The 22,081-nt window shown below is 40.1% G+C and overlaps 1 protein-coding gene across 4 annotated transcripts in view; it reads right to left on the reverse strand.

Moving 5' to 3' along the window:
• Window positions 1–22,081, reverse strand: part of MYO1E (myosin IE) — a 131,676-nt gene that overhangs the window by 46,336 nt on the left and 63,259 nt on the right. For 3 of the 4 annotated variants that reach the window (XM_067555957.1, XM_067555955.1, XM_067555956.1), the window contains 10 exons: window positions 19,193–19,280; window positions 15,687–15,776; window positions 13,991–14,122; window positions 12,208–12,342; window positions 10,741–10,873; window positions 7,269–7,465; window positions 5,825–5,905; window positions 5,365–5,451; window positions 3,611–3,697; window positions 2,273–2,440 (listed from right to left, as the gene is read on the reverse strand). In XM_067555957.1, the coding sequence (XP_067412058.1) occupies window positions 2,273–2,440; window positions 3,611–3,697; window positions 5,365–5,451; window positions 5,825–5,905; window positions 7,269–7,465; window positions 10,741–10,873; window positions 12,208–12,342; window positions 13,991–14,122; window positions 15,687–15,776; window positions 19,193–19,280 (1,198 nt within the window). The remainder of the gene's footprint in view (window positions 1–2,272; window positions 2,441–3,610; window positions 3,698–5,364; window positions 5,452–5,824; window positions 5,906–7,268; window positions 7,466–10,740; window positions 10,874–12,207; window positions 12,343–13,990; window positions 14,123–15,686; window positions 15,777–19,192; window positions 19,281–22,081) is intronic. The other variant, XM_067555958.1, reaches the window with a different exon arrangement.

Consider the following 22,081-nt stretch of genomic DNA (forward strand, 5'->3'; position numbering starts at 1 on the left):
TATAAATATGTGAAAAGTATCTGTTGTGGCAAAGCTCTTCCTCTACCTCGATGGGTCCAGCGCTTCCTTTTAGCAGTAGGTCAGGGAACTGCTTCACCCTTTAGTGTTCTTCTACCCTCTAATGGTGGGGGAAGGTAATACAACTTCTCTAAGGTGGTCACTCCCTGATGGCTCCCGGTCCTGTCTTTGGTTCTCACAGGCCCTTGCCTCTTCGCTAGGGCTCTTGCCCCTCCAGTGAATGGCCGGTAGGGGAGTTCCAGGGGGTCCGGTCCCATCTTCAACTCCAGGCCCCAATCCAGGGACCCTACAAGTAGCAGCCTCGCACTGTGGCTTCAGGAAAGCTGCTAGCTTCCCTGGGTTACTTCCCCATGCCACTTGACTTAATGTGCATACCCTGCTCAGACAGGGGTCCTTCCTGGCCTCCTTGCCAGGGAAGGCTCTTGACCCCTGACAGCCCCACTGGGCATGGCAGTGCCCAAACCAAATGTCCAGTTCAATCTTTCCCTTCTGGCAGGGTCTCTTCCCTTAGGCCTCCAGGCCTGGGAGAGGTCCTTTACCCTCTTCGAGCAGGGTTTTTCTCTCCCCCAGTCTTTGTACCTGCAGGTTTCTGTTCTGCTCCTTCTCCTAAAGCCTCCTGGATCTTGACAGCATCTTGCCTGCTCACACTCTGGTAGCTCACCTCACTCTCAACTCCAGCCATACCCTTTCTCTGGAGGGGAGGCTTTTAACCAGTCCTAGACGGGGCCTTGACTGGCTCCATGTGCTAGTTAGCCTGGAATAACCCCTGCTCAGCTACCAGGGGAAAAGGGACTTGCTGAGCCTGGGCTGATATTTTGGCCTTCTAGCCCTCTCTGGTAGCCATCCGGTCTGAGCCTGTCACACTATGTACATACAACTATTTACTTTTCATAACACCTTTTACTGTATATCCATGTTTCATACTGTTATGATTCTAATTCTAATTTTAGTTCTCAATGAATTTCTAAGGTTTACAATGGCATTCTCTTGGAAACAGAACAGGCATTTACCCAATACTTTCCAAGACTCTTTTTTCTGCACTTCTATTTTAGATGTCCATGTAAATACTATTGACTGATACTTACATGGATTTCTTGGTTAGTTTTATTTTGTATTTTTAATAACTGATCAAATAAACTAATGCAAAGGACCTAAATTTAATCAACAAATCAAGGAAATTCAGAGCTACGGCTACCAACTTACTCCTGTTGTGTGCACATTTGATATGTAAATTAACACACTTTCTGAAATCCCTGCAGTGTGCTGCCACAGTACAAGTTCAGGGTCAGATTCTGACACACTTACTCTTGTTAAGCAGCATGTTACTCCATAAGCGGTCCCACTGATTTCAATAGAACCTATTACACTGTAAAGAGTCTACTCGTGTGAGTAAGGGTGGCCTAAGGAAGAAATGAAAACCGGACAGGCTTCTTCCTTTTTTTCTCAATTAAAGTAGGTCCTTAGTCTCTCTCTCTCTCTCTCTCTCTCTGTGACATGCAGTAAAATTTGAATGATACTGCGCATCTGTAAGTATATTGATAACAGTTTTAACTAGTGATTTTGTTGTAAATATTGTAGCAACATGTGTGCAAATTGCTAATCTGACTCTAGCACCATTGTCTAGTGTGAGATTAAACCAAAAATTTAAAAAATCCAAACTATTGTAGAGAAGAAACACAGCTCAGCCTCAGATTTAACCCAGTCTACACTAGAAAAGGTTTGCCAGCAAAGCTATAGAAGCAAACCTTCCTAGTGTAGATGGAGTTTATAATGGAAAAAGAATATTTTTGCCATCATAATTTATAATTTCCCCAAATGAAATAAGCAGTATTGGAAAAAGCACTGTTTTGCTAGTACAACTGCAGCTGCACTAGGGTTTTTGCCTATATAAAAATGTCATTAAAAAGCCCACAACCCTAACAGACATTACAATACTTGCAGAAGTTTTAAGTGTAGACGTACCCTTTGAGAACATGGGGCCTGATTCTCCTCTCACACTTGGGTAAAACAAAAGTAACTCCTTTGAAGTCAACGGAGTTATATCAGTGGAAAACTGATGGCAGTCAGAGGAGGGTCATACTCTATAAATTTGATAAAGTTGTGCAACTGATAATTTAATTTTAATCAAGGGTTAAAATTATTTCCCCTCCATTTGATTACTGTGCTTTAACTTAAAAAAAAAAAAAAAAAAAAAAAAAGACAGCATTTAAAAAAATAGATTATTTTCCTTTTAAAAACTATTTTTCGGTGGCACCTTTCCTGCATAATGGTGAATGATAAATCCCTGGTTCCAGCTGTTGAAATGTTCATGAGTCCCAATCTGCATCTGGAGTTTCTGGAGCAGTGTCTGGTCAGCTCCCTCTCCCACTGCATGCATTGTGGCACACACATCATCCAAAATGCTCATAATTCCTGGGGGATTCTGACAGGGCAAAGTTAAATGGGGATGGGGGGCAAAGGAAAAGAAAAGAAACATAATATGGTATCAGGGTCTTTCCAGAAAAAGAGAAATTCCTTGATAGAGCAAAATACTAGAGTAAATTCATGCCAAATGTAATTTCTCGTCAGCCAGCGGAGTTATACCTGGGGTTAATTTGTCCATTAGCATGAAAGCAAAGACCAAGAAGAACTGGAAGTCCTAGGATTGACTAGAGAGCTCTAATGATACAGAGGAAAGTGAATGTGTCCAAAAAATCTTCTTTTAGCTTGTAGCTGTCACAAATAGTTAGACAATTTTCTTCCCCACCACCAAAAAACTAACCCACATTTCAAATAAATATTATTAGTCTCACTTTCTACAACTTGACAAACTCTGAATTAAATCTCTAAAATTGTAGTATGACACACATAACGTTAACTTACCCAAATGTCTCTGTACACACAGATAAGAGAGAGGCAAAATTGGGAATGCTATGCATATGGTTTACTATTTCCTTTGAACCAAGTCCAAAGTTTGGGGCTTTGTGTGCGAGTAAATAGTAGAGCTGCTTGAACAAACCAGAATTTCCATCCCATGGGAAATTCTGATATTTTCACATTTGTTTTCATCCATAATCAGGATGAAAAGTCTAAATAGTAAAACTTTTCATGGGAAAAAAGTTCTGAAAAAATTTTACCTGGAAATGTCAAAATGACTTGTTTTGGGTCAACATTAATCTCTGCTTCTGCCTGAGCTGCCACAGTGCCTCATAACAGTTGTAGTTTTGGGTCCCTCATGTCCCATTCTCCCCTATGAACCCAGCTCACCAGATGGACTACATTTCCCATGATTCACTGCAAGCTCTCCCTGTGACAGAGCCACCTCAGTGCATCATGGAGTTCATGGAAAATTTAGATTTGGACAAAACTCCATTTTCCAGGAGGAAAAACTTGTTGGGTTTTTTTGTTTTGTTTTTTGACCAGCACTAATATAGGGTTCTGCTTTCGGTGCTTCTCTAATACATGTACACGTTTGGGATTAGGGTGTCCCACTTGCTGCACAACCCTGCTTGAGTTTTCCCTTGGTCCACTCTTCACTGCAAAGCAGTCCCAATAATTAGCTTAGAAAAAAATGTCTCAGTTTCATTCATCCGTATTTGTGAAAAAAACTTACCACTTTATTCTCTATGAGGTCACATACTATTTTGTTGTTGAAATAATCTATGGGTGTCCACCTAATTCCTTCTTGCACATATTCTTCCTGTAAGATAGAAAGAAGGACCCAAATATTCATTCACCTCGTAGGTTTAGTAGTGGATTTAGGATAGTCCACACACAGATAAACTCTGTAGCATTCAAACGTGTTTTAAAAGACCTGTCTATACAGGTGAATAGGAGCTTCTTTTTGGTGATCTTGCCAAAAGCACTGACAATAATTCTCGCTGGACAATTTCTATGGGATTGCATGGAGGATTCACAGAACTGTGTCCTAAGTGAATATAGACCGGAATTCTAAGGCAAATTCATCTCTTTGAGTCAATGGAGCTGCCCCAGGGATGAATCTGGTCCTTTGAATATCAGTTGAATTATACAGTGGTAATACAGGTGACCAAAACACCAACTGCAACATACCTCTCTCCTATTCTGATCTCGTATGTCTCCCAATGTCATATTTACAGTTACTTTATGTGAAAAATAATACTGCGGCACAATCCACCTGAGAGTGCAGAAGATAAAATCCTCCCCTCTTCCTCCAGTGCACCTTGTGCTGTTCAGATACCTCAGAGTCCTTCCACTCTCCTCAGCCCCTGACTTGAGCAGTTACTAATCAGAGCAGGATTTTCCACTAACATATTTATCTTCAAGGCACTTTACAAACACTAACTAAACATGCTTCACAACAGCTGAGACACAGCTAATTGTCAATGTTTCCAAGGCTATAGATGGGGATGCTAAGACAGAGAGGCTAAGGTCCAGATCTCCAGAACAGCACATTCAGAGCTGCACATGCAAAAATGCAGGACAGGGTATGCTCCCTATTTCTGTGTGCAATTCCTGTGTTTGTGAACGCAACCAACTCTACAGCTGATCAAAAATATTTTAAATTCAAAATTGTCACAAAAATGTTTGGTTTTTTGACCATCTCTAGTTATATCAATCACACACAGAAATGTCCAGCTAGATGCTTAACTAGTCATTTGTGTGCATAAGTGCTATGACTGTGACCACTCTTGTAAATGCAATTGTGTATGTACACTTCTGGAAATGTTGATCCCAAGGAACTGGCCGAAGAGCACATAGCTGCTGATTCTGGAGTCCCTGGGTACTAGGTTTATACTCATACTACTAGACTGCACTTCTCTGGGCATATTGCATGCTGTCATTGTTTTCCCATGTAGAATTTGATGCTCATGTAAGGAGAAACTTGGCAAGGACATTGCAGGACAGAGAAAGGCACATGCTTTTAAAAGGGTAGAGAAATGAGAAATGGGTAGAGTAAGAAGAAATGTACAGCCAAGTTAACTGAATTCTCTATTTCATTAAAAAAAATAGAGAAAACTGGGATAGATAAAATGTTTTTGCATTTAACTTTTAGTGCCATGTCCAACAAAAATGGAGGGATGGAACCAAGCTGCAGTTTTCCACTTCCATCAGTGAGTCAGAGCACACAGCACGTGTGGTCAGAAAGTCATATGAATACACTGTACAAGAGACTCACCTTTGTATCGTTGTATTAGAAGATCAATGTGTCTATAACTAATGTTGTTTACATTTTGAAGGCTAGACAACTGCAATGACTTTTTTTTTGGTCTTGCTTTACAAGGCAAATTTTAGTGTCACTGGCTGAAACCTCAGTCCAGCACCGAACAAAAGGATGACAGATAGCTCTGTGAATTTTTAACTCAGAAATGATCAATACATAGTTACCTGTTCTGCCTTCAGTGTTAGTTCAATAAATATCTGCTGCAGTTTTTCATTAACAAAGTTGATGCAGAACTGTTCAAAACCATTTTTCTATAATACAACAAAGAAAAAAGTTTAAAATGTTAGTCTCATGGTCCATATTCAATAGCTTTTGATTTTTTTTTTATATTAAGCAACTTTTGGAGATGTTTTAAGGGAACATTTTCAATGATGGGCTGGCAGCTGATTTTATAGTTATATTGTGGATTGTCAGAACCTCAGTGTAAAGGTTAATGACCTAGATTTTCTTAAGCTGTTTTCAATACTGCACTTTTATTATGCGAGTTATTACTACTGAGCACTGTAGTTAGTATGAATGCCCAGGAAGCTGACATTTTCCTTTCTTTCTTTTGAACACAATTTTTAAAAAAATCCTTCTCTCCCCATCAGGTCAATTCAGATCCTGAATATTGTACCGTCTTACCTGGAATATTTCAAAGCCATAAATGTCTAAGACACCAATGTTATACTCTTCATAGTCCTTCTCCATTGCCTTATTAATGGACTAATAAAAAACAGACAGAGAAAACATGTTTACACCAAACAAACTACAGTTTATACCCTTAAGCATCTTTGAATTGAAAAAATTTGGATTGTACAAAAATAACCTCTTTTGTATGCAATGTAGTATGAAATTCCCTTTTCTCTCATCAAGTGTATTTCACTTTACTTAAAAAGGTAAACTCTATCATCAGCTAGTAAATGATTATATTATCCCGTTATCTAAACAAGTGAGCCTTCAGAACTACTGCTTGTAAAATTGTTTCTCATTAAAAAGAGTAGCTGGACGAGTTAAAATGAGAAAGCAAGCAAGCAAACAAGAAACAAAAAGAACTTTTATAATAGCTGAGTAGTTAATGAGTTCTGCTGATATGCAACCTGATTCTTCCCATTAATTTTTTTTAATTTCTGCTTTTCCTTGTTTTGCTCTTTTAAGCTACTGGCAGCAGTGACACCTGCTAAAGGCAGTGGGAGCTGCCATGGTGAGGAAGTTAGAAGAAAACAGGAATGCCATCATGGAACAAACCTTTGCTCCCGCTAGCCCAGTATCTTTTCCACTGGCAGTTGCCAATGTTTCTCCCTCCCCATTTCAGCCTAGGGTCTCATCCTGAAAAGAGACTACCTTGCATGTGAGGTAGGGAAAGTGAGTAGGATGGCATCTGGAAAGTAGCAAGAATGGAACATGAAGGGAGGCTGTCACAACTCCTCATGGGGGTGGGCCCAGGTGGAAAGGCTGCCAATTTCGCTACTTGACCAGTCTTCCATCCTAAGAGTGCCCCACACTATAGGTCCCATTAAGGCTCCGAAAGTATGAGCTGTATTTTGGTGGTGGCAGGGGATATAGGAGAAGGTGGTACACCACAAGGGCAGCAGTGGCTGGAGCCTGAGAGGAGGCATAATGCCTCCAGCGGTGCTGGAGAAAGCACACTCACCAGCCAGTTAAACCCTTTGAAAAGATGTAGCCTGTGCCTTCTAGCCACCGCCTGGAATTCCATGGCTGCACCCCTGTTGAACCATCAAGTGCTCCCACTCTCACTATAATGTCCCCAACTAAATTCTCTAGAACGCAAGTAAATTATGGATGCTGCCAGTGCAGGAGTAGAGCCTGGAGAGAGGAGAAGAGCCGCCCCGCCCCCCTTTTCTCTGCCCCCAGCATACCGCTCTAGGGCAGCCTATTTTTGTGCCTGGAAAGGGCTGAAGAGCAGTGTGTTTGCAATTAACAGCTGTTTAAAGATTGGGGAAATGTAGTGCAGTAAGGGAAGGAGACAATGGCCAAAAAGCAGAGAATTGTGGGGAAAGCCCCCCGGGGATATTTATTCCTTTCAACATTTAACTCTAGTGACATAATCAGAAAAAATTCAACTTACATCTACCAGGTAGTCAAAGATACGGGCATGAAGAGCTTTGGCTAGAGCATCTCTGGTGTAGCAGGCCTGCTCCACATTAAGCGTCACGTTAATGGATTCTGATTTGCCTCCCCACTTACTGTCCATCTGCCTGCTGGTCAGTTTCTCTTTCAGGCGGCTTTGGTTAATTCCCAGGAGGAAGGCAGGGAAAGCCAAAACTGCAAGAACAACCAGGGTTGCTGTTTTTTAACTAAATCAGCTGATGGTGATTTAAAGATTAAACCAAAATAAAACAAGAAAACCCACAAGTATCTCAAGTAGCAGTCAGCAGAAATAAACCTGGTGGGATGTGGTAAAAATGGGACTTGTGGCTCAAAACCTTCTCTAGACTCTCCAAGAACTGCGTCAAGTCTTTATACTCAGATGGATTTTAAATAAATTGCTCTCTCCCCTCAAAAAAGGTCTTCCGCTGTTTCTCTACCTCAAACCTCAGAACACGTAAGTTAGCTTACACCAGTGATTTGAATACGAGCAAACCACTGCGTGGAAGATATATGAAAATTAAGCCCTGAACTCAGACTGAAAGAAATGAAGTGAAACTAACACCTTAAAAAGTTCTCGGTAAAAAGTGCCGATGTTCAAAACATAATAAGGAAGGACATGATTATCCAGCTCCTAATATTTCTTACTCTCCTTTCTGTGCTTATGCAGAGTTCTGCAGTAAGCTATGCTAGGGTGCTTTGCCATTCACATGTTTTTAAAAGATAGCAGGTGTTTTTATCTAATGGCTGGATAGGGGAGGAATATGGGCAATGCCCCCCAGCATCTGTGCTCTGGCTATCCAGGCCAGCTCTGGAGGGAGTTGCTGCTGCACCTCCATAAGAGGCATATGCCTCTGCAGTGTGTTCCACCTAGTGCTCCTGGACTCTGTGCAAGTATAATCTCTTAGGCAGCTGCCATTTGTGCTTTAGACCTATTCACCCTCCATAGTGGGGCTTGGCTTTAAAGCTCACCACAACCCCTTTAGTGTATTAATCCAGAATTATATAAAGAAATATATATATATATATATATATATGGGAAAGAACACTTTCTTGCTCTTTGACTACTTACTATAGAGTCAAATCCTTAAGCCCTTAATTAGTTCTTACTCCAGCAAAACTTTTACTGTAGTCAATGGTCTTTAGTTGTGTGATATAACCCACTCTTATCTTGCCAGCCTATTTTTAGGTACAGGATCCTTTGCTATGTAGTGGGAAGATGCTAGGCATTCAGTTAATGACAAGTTGCCATGTTCTTGGGATCCAGGCCTCCTGCTCTAAAGGCACTCCAAATTTGTCAGCAGGTGGTGCACAGCTGGCTGTGGATGTCCAGCTGCCCACCACTAGCGCAACATGTAGAAGGCAGCGAGCAAGCAGAGGAACAGGGAATGCACTGAATGCATCTCCTCCTCTTCCTCGGGTTATGTGACTTTGTGACTGAGCTGAAGAAAAGGGAGTGGGAGGAAGAGGAGAGTTGGCAGCTGCATACTGACAAGGACACAAGTTGGTCCCCCTCTTCCACTTCTGAAATCTTAATGCTATCATCTTCTTGTTTACAGACTAAAGGAGGAGGCATTGATATTTCAATCTCATGTCTTCTCTGCCAGCCACATGAAGTATTATGCAAATGATCACCATATAAAATTAGAAAAAGAACAAGGGAAACACGTCTCAGTGAAAGACTAGAGGCATTACAGTAAAAATGTCTGAGATGTCTTTGTGTTCAACTATTAGTTGTGTTCCAGCGTGGTGGTCAAAATAACCCTAGTCTTGACGCTCTATCACAGCCCCTTTCTTTCAGGCTGTCACAAACAAGTATGATTATCTGATTAATCAATCTGCATCAGCAAACAGGGCTGCTTTTAGAACAAAAAATAAAGTGATATCTTTGGTATAGAAAGGTAAGTGGACTCAGCTTTCTACTGCTTAACTGACAACGTGGGATACGGTGCTTAGATACAACAGTGACAGGAGCTGTAGAAACACCTACGCTAGATAGAAATAGCTGTTTCTAACTTTTGCTTCTTTAAAGTAAAACATTTTATGAGTAAAGTAGGCACTGCATACACTCTATCTGCTAAGTTTCTCTATAGTTTCCTACTCTTGTAAAACATCTGCAGCTTGATTTCAATGAACAAAAAAAAATCTGAGGACCAAAGCTTCAAACTCAAATTCTTTTGAATTCACTGACTTTACAGTTTGGTTCCTCACATACCTTATCAGCTCTTTGGTGCATTTTACTGTAGAACTGTCATTAATTCTTATTTTATGTAAATGTGGCTATAAATTCTCTTTATTGCATGGAAGCATTTTATATAGTAATTTAAAAAAGTAATCTGATTTACAGAGGCAGCTCAGTAGTCTACTTTGAATCCTACACTCTCTCTGAAAATACATTTAATTCCAGTTATGTTTTTTTAAAAAGGAAACTATAAAGTTATATTTTTCTCAGTGTGTAAAATTTCTAGAAACCTGGTCTTCTGGTTCATTTATTATACCTGCAGTTACCTCAAGCAAGTAGTCTAATAAACTGATCAGGATCAAATTTTTAAAATGACAGTTATTAAGATAGCCAGACACCTTAATTATAGATAGACACCTTACTTATCCAATGTGTGCTACGCTAAACATGGAGAAGGGTGGAAATAATGCTGGGTATGTGCCAAGACGAAACAGTGTGAGTCTGCAGATCCATTTGTGGCCCACCACCTAGGATATGTGGGATAAGGACATGAAGGAAAGTGAGCAAAATATGCAATGAGCCAGAATAGGGGAATGAGGATACGAAAATGTCTGTAGAGTAGAAACTGGGAAATGTTTGTCGTGTAAGTCTGACATACTGGAGGGCCCAAACCCTACTTAGCCTTAGTATACCCAAACATGGGGGAAGCTAACATCATTTTACAGTACATCATTCCTGAGTTTGTAGTGGATTTTAAAATGGGGTCTCCCACATACATTATCACAGCATTGACTGGCAGTGTGATGCCTCTCCCACAAGCTCAATTTGTAGGGTAGTTTTGGAGGAGAAGGATATTCAAGATGATAACACATACCATTTTAAGTCCAGGTCAGGAGGACCAGATAACCAACATGCCTTCTGGCTTCTGAACATTTTTGTATTTGGAGGGACCTATAAAGTTTGCTGAACCGGTTTGTCACAACTGCAACTAACTCACACTCCAATGTAGAAAAACAGTTTCTTTAGATTATTAAACTCAAAGGACCAAATTTTGTTCTAATTAATTAAGTCAGTAAGATTGCATGGGGTGTAACTAGGGGCTATGGCCCCATACTGGTTTTGGAAGGGAAACTGAATTCGCAGTCTCAAAGCATGAAAAATGATGTACTGTATTTGGATAAGCAGCTCACTACTCGGTTCACCTTGCACCATCTGGGCCTCAGCCTGTTGCATCATCATTAATCCTGTAATTGTTTCCAGAGCTACCTACACTCCTCACTCTCCACTGCAGCATAGTTGCCAACTTCTTTAAAGCTGATGTTTCCCAAGTGCAGCACTCCTGCCACAATCTGTAGTACCAATGCTTGCTCCTCTGCAAAGATCCCAATCACATTCATTGCATGCTGGGAAAAGAAAGACATCAAGTTACTAACATTATTCACTCACCATATTTTTCACAAACCAGGAATAATGAATTGGAATGAAAAAAATGAAATCTGGAATTTTCAAAAGAATATAAAGCATTCAGGCATCCCAGATTCCATTAAAGTTTCCACAGAATTTCAGTGGGATTTGGGTGTTTTTTACTTTACGTTTTTTTTTTTTTGTTTTTTTTTTCTCTCTCTCTCTCTCTCTCTCTCTCTGAAGCTGAGATGCTGAAGAGGGAGATGTGGCTCCTAAGACAACGCTGCATTATAAAGATTCTATTCCTGTTACACAAACAGATGACTTAGATCTAACAAAAGGGAAAGCTGCATACTGCATGACTCTAGAATAGTTACATTTTTGCTGGCTTAGGCTGTGCATTTCAACCCGTCACAAAACAACTGATCTGCAGGACATTTTTTAGAAAGTGTAGTAAATGGTACTTTTACAAATCCGATTCCTAATCTGTAATTTTTGTCAAAGTCCCACGTAGTCTGGTGCAATAATAATGATAACACTGGGCACTTAAGTAATGTTTTGCATTGGAAGTGGCAGAGGCTTCCACATGGCTTGCCAAAGGTCACACAGCAAGGCAGTATCTGAACTGAATACAGAGCTCTGGTCTCCAGATTCTCAGGCCACGTCTAAACTACAAATTTACTTCGGTGTAACTATGTTGCTCAGAGGTGTAAAAAATCCACATCCCTGAGTGATGCAGTTATACCAACTTGACCCCTGATATAGACAGCGCTATGGTGGTGGGGGAGCTTCTCCTGTCAACACAGCTACCACTTCTCACTGAGAAGCTCTCCCGTCAGTGTAGTTACATCTTCAATAAAGTGCTACAGTGGCGCTGTATATGTAGACAAGCCTTCAGTCCCCTCCTCTAACATTCAGACCTTGCTACTTTATACAGTAGAGAGCTTTCTTTTTCAATTTTCACTTTTTGGTGGAAGCTAATCATTGTGCTATATTTTAATATTTTTCATACTGCACTTTCTTCTCCTGTTGTTCACTGGTAGATCTCCTTTTCTATTGAATCTGAACCTCTAAAATAATTTTTTGACAAAACCCTGATGAAAAGCACTGTCTACAGCCTGTCTGTCTTAGCAGAATTATCAGACTGCTACCCAGAAAGAACATCCATTCCTGATAAAGGGGTAATTAAAATGTTTATCTACAAGAATTTGCAGCATGCAACTTTCCTTTCCCTTATTCCTGTAAATACGAAACATTCACCTGTTTGCCTTAAAATGTATATCTGAATGAATACACACACACACCACATGGAACACTGATTTTAAAAACACACCAGAGTTTCCTGAAAATCAGATTTGTCATTTATGTCATCTACTTTGTAGGATCCAGAGAGGCTCAGATAGTAATAGTAATCCATACTGGTAATTCCCAGGCTGTTTTTTTGCTCTGAGGAGGCACCTTCAATAAGCTGCAGAAGGAAAATACCAGAAATCAGATATCATTTCATTACATAGCTAACGCTCTTCAACTGGGGAGGGACAGCTCTTGAACAGGTAGCTGAGGCTGTACGGTCAGAGAAGACAGTCCCTGTCAGGTGAATGCAGTGTACCTTTCACAAGTTTCTCTGATCACCTGGCCTGGAAGAACAGATACTCATTCCCAGAAATTATATTTTTTTTAACTTCTGTGTTCAATACTGGATCTTTGAACAAGACTCACAATTTGCTTTGCTGCGCTATCTGATATGAGCTCCCTCACATTAGGGGTGTGAGGAAAATGTGAGCTGAATGCCAGGGTAGGTTTGTCTTCAAGTCTGCAATACCAGAACTAAATCTCCAAGATGGATTCCTCAGATGGCCCCACTAATTTATGATTCCTTGATCCTGTTTTTCATTGTCCCCATCCTCAGTATAGTTTGAAGTGGTTTTGGGCTGCTCTGAACTACACTTGCTTGTCATAGTCCACAAGGGCCTGTTATGCCATCTGGGGATCACCCAAACACAGCGTGGTTCAGACATGCCTGCTCACATCCCTTATGCCCAGTAGGGCTGGGAATGAGTGGCACAGGACTGAGACAGGGTACAAGCTTTCTGGCCTCTTTGTATCACCAGAGAAAAGGGATCCCAGAGTGTATGCACTCAGCCACCAAGCTGCCTCAGATACACATACGTAGACACACCTAGAACACCAAAAAATGGATCAACAGCCCCTCAGCAGAGCCTCTGCAATTACTGTCAGAACCCTAAAGACACCTTATATCTTTCTTAGCTTCATGGCTTATGTTGTGGCCACCCTTCTAGGTGAAGAAAAGATGGGCTACCCTTAAAATTTTTAAAAGCCTCTCCTAAACTGGGAGGAGTGGGACCCAGAAGAACAATGCATTTACTTCCCCCAAAGGAGGGGAATGCACAGCCCCTGAAGCACTTCCAGTTCCAATTCCACTTTTAGGTCTGGCAGTGATGTTTCATTTCCAGGAAGCTGGCCCACAGTCACTTGTACGGACATTGTCTCTATTAGCAGAAATTAACCAGTATTTAGCTTACAAGGATCTTTCACATCAAAAGGCAGTGAAAGAAAAACAGCCCTTAGAGAAAAATCCCGTGGACTGTACTAGAGATGAAATTTAGAGGGTACTATATAAATAAATCCTAAAATCTTATAGAATTTATTAGAGAATGCTGCCTGTTGTTTCTCTTTTTCAGCTAGACTATAAAATCCTAGGACAGAAGGTATCATTCTCTATTAAATTCTACAGGACAGCTTAAAAAAATCTCTAGGGAAGTTATCTACTATATTCTGTTGAACTCTTCCAGTTCTGTTGAACTCTTCTTGGGAGGCAACAGTGAATTTTCAAGCTGCCCTTAGAAATATATCATGTTGTTACTTCACTGAGAGTCTACTGTTTTCTGGATTTGGAAAGACTCAATCAAGCCACTGAATGGGTCTATGTTAGACAATGCCTTAGTGTACTCTGAAGGTACCTACCAATATTCAGACTGCCCTTTTAAACGTGCAGTCAGTAGCATGACTTCACTGAGAGACCTACCAATATAAAGGAAAAATTGGAAATGGAAGACTTTTTTTAATAACTGAGAAAGGAACTGTATATTTCTGACCTGGTAAAAAATGTGAAAACTCCTCTCTCCAGGATTCCTCATTACTACCCGAGACTTTTCCAGCAGAAAGTTGGAGATCTTCCCACCATCTGGCTCCCCACCTGGGCTAAACTGGATTTCAAAATATTTCCCCTGCAACAAATAATTATAGGGGGTTTGGAATGATTAATAAAAATTAAGCTTAATGCAGACGCTTGTTTCAATGTAACTCAAGGAAACTAACTGGAATATTTATTTTGTATTACTTCAATCTTCCAAGTGCTTTAAGATTAAATTAGGCCTGAATTCTTAAGAAACAATTACTTTCTTCTCCCCTTTTCCATGTCCAGTTACCTAATTCTAAAGCCAATGTAATAATTCCGTAGTGCATTAAAACAAAGATAAACAGTAACATATGTAAGGACTAACTGGGGGACTTTCCTTTGCTCTTATTTGGTTGGCAGAAATGAAACATTGATGGCTAAATTCTGCTGATGTATTTGGGAGCTACTCTAGTGTAGTAGATTTACAACTACATAAACCAATGGTGAACGTGACCCCATGTCAGCTGAAGGATAGACCCTTACTTCTATTTTGTGAAGGGGATGACTAAGTTGCGCAAAAGGGGAAGTTTGTCAGGCATGGCCTGCTGCTAATACAGATAACAGACACAGCAGGGGAAATACATTGGAAAACAATATGGATAACTGCAGTTTTGAATTTTTCCCCATTGCAGCATGTGTCAGGTAACCTGTGTATTTTAGTTCATTTTATATGTCAATGTCTGTTAAGACATTTATATTCTATTATATCCAGTATGTTTTCAGCAAGTGTCTAACATCTGAAAAGCACAGGTCAAATTCCATGCTGGTGTACACGGGTAAAACTCCATTTTAATTTAATGGAGTTGTATCCATTTACACCAGCAGGGTATTTGGTCCCACATATGTAAAGTAATTTTGCTCCTCTTCTCTCTTCATCATATTTTATAAATACATGGTCCTTCTTCCCAAATAACTGTAAGGGCTATATCAGGGATGTGTGCAGGAATAAAAATTTGATGGCTTTTGGAGGGACATGTTCTGTGCCCCCACCATGGCCCCGGGGCCAGAGGAGCTGTCAGCTCGCCCTGGGGTGGCCCCGGGGCCAGAAGAGTTCTGTGCCCTGTACTCAAATATTGGGGGGGGGGTGGGGTCTGTGCCCCTGCTTGCCCCCCCTTGTGCATGCCTCTGAGCTACATTATTTAAAACTGAATTTAGGGTACAACATCACACCATTATCCAGTACATGTAGTAGTTAGTTCACATTACTATGTAAAACATTTATAATCAAGTGCTGAAAACAATTCCTTATTGCTCTTTGGAAAGATGAATAACCTTCCTGCCCAGGAATGAAGCCTAGGAATTGTTCCATCTATTTAAAAAAAAAATCACAGCTAATTATTACATGGGCTGCAAAATAGATATGCTCATCCCTTTCAACTCAGTGCAGATTAGGCCCCAATTAGGTTGCTAATGGTCTTGTTTACACATCAGACTGCTTACAAACAGCTTGGCCCAAACAGTATTAGAAACAAACATTTGCAATTACATCTAGGAGACCTTGAAATGTGTGCCTCTCAATTTATATGAAAACCAGCATTTTCCTTCACAAAGATGCCCAAATCAAACCCACAGAGGTTGGGAGCAAAAGCAATCTTCTTGAGAGACGAACTTACAAATCTGCTGGAGTTATTGTTCCGTACAGTCTTCGCATTCCCAAAGGCTTCCAGTAAAGGGTTTGACTGCAGAATAATGTCCTTCACATGCTGAAATTTTTTTAAACAAAAAAAAAAAAAAATGCTTTTGGATCTTTATAAAGGTCTTGGAGCATTCATACAAAACCATGATTTGTAAACTTGGTATGTATAAGGAACAAGGTGTCTGTCTTTACTGGCAGGCTTTAGAATACCCACTTGCCCAGGTGAGGGGGAAACTATATTATCACCTCTGCAGAATGTACGCTATTTTTCAGTACATTCAGTTTCTAGTTCTTATGTGAAGAAAATCATACAAATTTAAACAGAATGTAAACTGATGCAGCCATCTTCCTGAGCTTGCAGACAGCCAGTGCTGCTGCTCATAGCTATGCCAAGAAGGAGCATAATGAAACTGACCTGTTTCTTGACAGTTTCATTGACAGGCAGAGGCTGGAGTTATTCACTGAGGAGGACAATCCAAATGCAGGATTGGACAGGGGTAAAGTAGCAGAAACATTTTCCTCTCACCCTCTTGCAGCAGCCAAGAAGTTGGGGAGATGGATAAGAATACAGGAGGTAGAAAAGCAGAATGTGCAGATCCCCAACCCTCAGCACCAGCAGACCACTAGCACTGGCTTTGCTGGTAGAGTCCTCGTATCTTGCATCTACCCCTGAACTGGTAAGGTTTGTCCCCTTGCTAGTAGGTGGCTTGCAATTTTAAAAACCCTGTTTCTAGGGAACATTAACACAATAACAAATATTCATGCAGAACAGTTCAGAATTGGCTGAGTGATTTACTGGAGTGGAAGGGGGACCTGAGAGAAAGGGATTAGTTTTCTGCTGGAACACTGGGAGGAGGCTACCAGACTTGTTAGACTAATGGTCTGAATCCTGTATGATGAACCCTTTGTTTCTCTGTTTCACAAAGTACATTTATCTGAGGAACTTTATTTTTCTGGATTATGGCTAGATTGCGTTTGGCAAAAACCTTGAGGATATTCTAATGTGACCTACACAGGGTCCCACATGGGGGGGAAAAGGGTACACTTTACCGGGGCCCAGAGGCCCTCGGGGGCCCAGCCCAGGCTGCAACCCCCATCACCATGAGGAAAAAATTGAGGCTAAATTGTAGATCATGACTGAGGATATTTATGGAAACTTATTTCCCTGTATCTATGTATCTATTGTCCGGATCTTGTGAGATTTGCATATTAAATGAGATTTACAAAAAACTGCAATTAATTTTTAGTGAAGTGTGCATAGCCCTATGGATTTTTTGCACACTTCTAGTGGCTGTGGCAGAAGCTGAAAGAAGTTTCAGCAAACTAAGACTCATCAAAAACTGTAGGCGTTCTACAATGGTGCAGGAACGGATAAGCTACCAAGCTATCTTGTCTATAGTAATTTCAGAATTCAAATTTTTTTCATGGCTCATGAGATTGTATGTATGGGATGAGGGATTGTGGCATGTGTGTTGGAAGGGGCCCGTGTTACAAATTTGTACTGGGCCCGAAAAAATTATGCTTGGGCCCTGGACCTACAGCATATAAATCTACATTAAATCAACTGAGTTATCCCAGTTTATACAAAGTATATCTGGGAGCAGACTCCGGCCCAAGATGGCAACATTTCTGGCCACATTTTATCCTCTTTGTCTTTAACTTCCCTTCTAAATGAGACATACTGTCAAAACAAGAAGCATTATGAAACAAGTAGAGAAGGAAACTGAAATCTTGAGGACAATGAAAAATTACATAAAATGGAGGAAGGTAGAGAATTTGGAAAGTGTAAGGGCACTGAAGCTTATTTAGGCTTCAAAAAAAGATTCTGTACTCAGCTGAATAATTAAAATCTGAGACAAAATACACAGGATACTTGGATGGTGTAAAGCACCTGGTGATCAGGATGGTGAACAATAATTTTTTTTAACACTACACATATCATCACTTGGTTTCAAAGTATTTATGTCCTATTTATGAAACAACTTACTAATTAAACCTATAACCTTGGAGCCCAATCTTGTAAATCCTTAAGACAAGCAAAACTTCTCAAGTCAATGAGAGTTTTGCCTGCATAAGGAATGCAAGCTCAAGACTGCAGTCAGGCTAGTGGTTAGCTCTGTGACAGCTTCAAATTAGACAGCATGTAGAGAAGTGTTGGGGGCAGACACGAGAGGGGCTACTGGATCTTCACTTACACAGATCCCAATGACCATAAAACTCAGCATAGCAAGTGCAGAGAGGCCTCAGCCCATAGGTTGAAGCATTGACTGTGGAAGGGCCATTTGCTTTAATGGGAGTAGGATCAGGCCATTAGTTTCTTGCACAAAACTAGTGTATGCTCAGGTTTGTGTAGAGAGCGTTGAATTTCACTCAAAAAGAATACAGTATTCAGGGAAACTTAGCAGTTTTATCAATGATGACTTGTAACTGCTGAATTTATTTTGCATCATGTACATAGAGCTGGAATTTACTTAAAATAACTGAAACAATTATTTATAACATGATTAAGTCCACTCCAAAAATAATACAATGCATATTTCCCCCTTTGCTATTGAATGACTGTGCAATGTTCCCTGTATCATTGTCTCCCAAACCAAAACAGGAAGAACATAATCATCATCAGAGCTTGCACTAAGGCCAATATATTATAGTCAAAACAAACACACACAAAAAGCATACTGGTAAAGGGTAGCCACTACTTACTTAGAATAGTCATCTGTCAATCAGCTGGGAATCTCATACAACTCCATTAGTGGAATGTTATGGATTATTCACTGCATTAGCTTTAGTTAATACACTTATGTAGACAGTGTAGACAGCGGTTACAGAATTATTAACAAGCAACTATTCAGCGCTCCAGCTGGCTCCCAGAAATTACATTTCCAATTAGATAATTTGTTAAAAATGATGTTTAATAAAACATCCTCTTTTCCCTCTGTGTGAACACAGATTCATGATTTAATGGGCGATATGAACCATTGAGACCCAGTTCAATTCTTTCTAGATCTGAAAGATCTAGTACAAACTGATATTTGACATTATAGAAAAAACAGATTTTCTCAGATTTTATTAAATAATGTTTGGTTGCTATAAATTCAATTTCTCTAACTATAGCTTGAGGTCACAAATTGCATTAAAAACCGTTTTCCCCCCCAAAATCTTTAACATTTAAATAATTCAGCATCAAAGCTGTGAAGTTGTTCTACAAGGGTCAGTTCAGACTAGTGGGTTTCCATCTTATGGGCTCCCCATCACAGGTGGAGGACCAGAAGATCTGTGCAGTAGTGGATCCCTGGCCCCTGCAGAGTGCAGTTCAGGGATCCCTGCTCTCTGGAAGACCCGTTTGTGCAGTAGAGTCATGCCAATTTCTATGCCAGGGATCTGTGTTGGCTGTACATGTGGGGACTCGTAAGTGTCATCTGTGGCTGTACAATAAGTTTTGACATGAAGTCTTTATAGCAACATTACACTGTATCAACTCACCTGTACTTTGGGGCCACCTCCTGATATTTTAGAGATGTAACTCATGATATACTTAGCAGCTACAGTTTTTCCAGCACCGCTCTCACCGCTAGGAAGAGAGGAACATAAATACACGTCTGTTAAGTTGTTCAGCCATTAAACCACCATGGAACTCAGTAAAATGTGTGATGCCGCCATGCTCTGCAGCATTAAAACTATGTGGACAGAGATGTTACCCCAAAATAAGTCTGATAATAGCTAGACCACCATGATTCAGTCTTCTAAGGAAACCCTGAGGAAAACATCACTGAAAGAAGACAGATGAATTGTCACTCCAACCAAGAGGTTTTCCAACACAGACCCAAATTCTAGTCTCTAATACAATAAATCCAGAATAACTCTAGTGAAGACCAGTATAAATACAGATTAACTCCAGTTTCCACTGGAGTTAATTGAGATTTACCTTGTTTAACCAAGACCAGCTACCACAATTCATAATAATAAATATGCCCCAAATTTAAATCGGGTGATTTGACAGCATATAGACTATGACATAGAACATTCTGATGCAATATTTCTTGGACACGTTTGTCACTGAATGACACAGAATAAATAATGTTACACACACACAAACTCTCCACCTGTCCATAAAAAGGGAAAGTTTTAAAACAGAGCAAATTAATACACTTAAGCTGAGATTTTTCAGAGCCTAAGAACCCAATTCCCATTGGATTTTAGTGGGATTTATGTGCCTAACTCCCTTAAATTCCTTTGAAAACCCCAGCCTTATGTTTTAAGGCAAGCCATCTGCCTAGATTCAGTGCAGGAGTCTTTTGTTTTAGGCATTCCTGAATGAATACTGAGTCATTATTAATCATATCCTGAGTGATGGAGAACTATCTTCCTCTTCTTATGCCTCTTGACACACAGTAGGAGAAGGCTTAATACTCCTCTTTAATTTTTCACAATTCCATCTTTCCTTTAAAATATTTCACTTCAGCGGTGACATCAGGATACATCTTGCAACAAAGGTCCTTTCATCTACTGCTAGCTGTGGGGAAAAGAGGTCCTGTGAGGAACTGCAATGGGTTGAGATGATACTACACATGGGGCATGATTCTGATCTCACACTTGAAAATCATGATTTCAGTGGAATTAGACTTGATTTACACTCGTGTTCATGCAAGTCACATTAGTCCTCATATTCAATGGAATTTCCTCCACACCATTTTTGATGAGCTAAATCAGGTCCCATTCAGATGATGGTGAGAAGGCACAATGCTGTATTTTGAAATCTTTTGTCCTCACGCATAGAAGTCCGAGTGATCCTCAAATCTCTGAACAACTTCAACGTCTTTTAACATTATGGGCCAGACTATGCCCAGTTGTGCTGGGTGTGGACTACCTGCATGTCCCATCATTGCCAGGATAACCTCTGCCTCTGATGCAAAGGGGAATGGATTTGTCAGTTGATGCCAATATGTAACTTCTCATTAGCATCAACGATGGCCAAATTTCCGTAGGTACAGTTCTGATAAGCCCTCAAGAATTCAGATGCTTACAGACCTCTTGGGTCTGTAAAACCAGGCTGGAATTCTCACAAGGTGCTCAATCCTTTGTGCTTCCAGTCAATGCAGAAATATTGTGAGAAGAACCATCAGAAATTTCATCATGTTGGAATTTTGTCCTGATTACAACCAGGAAGCACAGATCAAATATTAAACCATTTTTAAAAAGTTGAATAATTTTTTGAACCTCTCAATAATTTTCTTCTGAATTCAGTTTGAGTTCTGAATGAAGATTTGGGTCAGTTATTTTATTATTTTAACCATTTAATATAACCCTAATTGTCATGAAAAAGAGAATGCGGCCATTTGGTTTTATTTTTTGGAAAAATCAGAATTACAACTACATTAACTGCAGCAGGGTGGGTAATCTCTGCATTCAGAAGTCCACATCAACAGACAATCTGAAAGCTAAAAATAGTGAAGGTGCAATTCTTCAAAGCAAAGTCTGGCCACTCCACAACTGTAAATTTTAAAAGCCAGAAGGATAAATCCACCCAATCTGAATCAGATTCCTGAGCTAGTGTCTAATGCAAACCTCAAGCAAATATAAAAATAAATTAAAGGTTAAAATCAAACTGAACAGCACTGATTTATATTTTTCTTTTCCAATTTCCCACTGGAAAGAGTAGTAACAGATTCTGATAGGTTTCTAATAAATATTTTTAATGTGAAGCCAACTTTTGAGAGAACTGATACACAGAAAATCAGCATAACACTAGTAAAATCTAAGAAGAAACCTCATGTCTATAATACGGTATTCAAATCCTCACACTATTTTAAAGCACAGTCACAAGCAATCAGAATTACTTAATTGCGGCATCAACTTTCTCTAGCGATACCAGTTTCCAAATTGCTCAAACATTGGTTCAACAGTTCTTAAAGTTGTTTGTTGTACAAACATGAAGCTGTTAATGTTTTATAGGCTTGAAATGTTTTCTCCTATTTTGTGGGCCCAATATGTGCTGATATAGGAGTCAGATCCTTTCCCAACCCACCAAATGCTTTGCATTGCTCCATCAATCCAGAACAGCCAGTAGCCAGAATAGCTATCAGGATTTAGAGATAGAGGAATCTTTCTTTCATGCCCCTGACACCATTTCCCCTGCTAGTTTTAGGGGACGTGTTGTGGCAAGAGAAAGTGACATTCCAGTGATTTCCATCTATTAGAATAGCCCTTGAGGACCATTGTTGTTGAGTGCAATTTAGAACAGCCATGATGCTATAACTAAGATCAAGATTTGAGCAAAGGGAAATTTTTCTTTGGTATGGAGTGCAGGATTGGGCTCAAAGTCACTTTTTCAGCATAAAGATTGCCATTGGCAGTAGGTAAGCAGCTTCCTTT

Source organism: Emydura macquarii, unplaced genomic scaffold, assembly GCF_026122565.2.
Source record: "Emydura macquarii macquarii isolate MOO-44397 ecotype Brisbane River unplaced genomic scaffold, CSIRO-AGI_Emac_v2 contig_1644, whole genome shotgun sequence".
Taxonomy (NCBI): domain Eukaryota; kingdom Metazoa; phylum Chordata; order Testudines; family Chelidae; genus Emydura; species Emydura macquarii.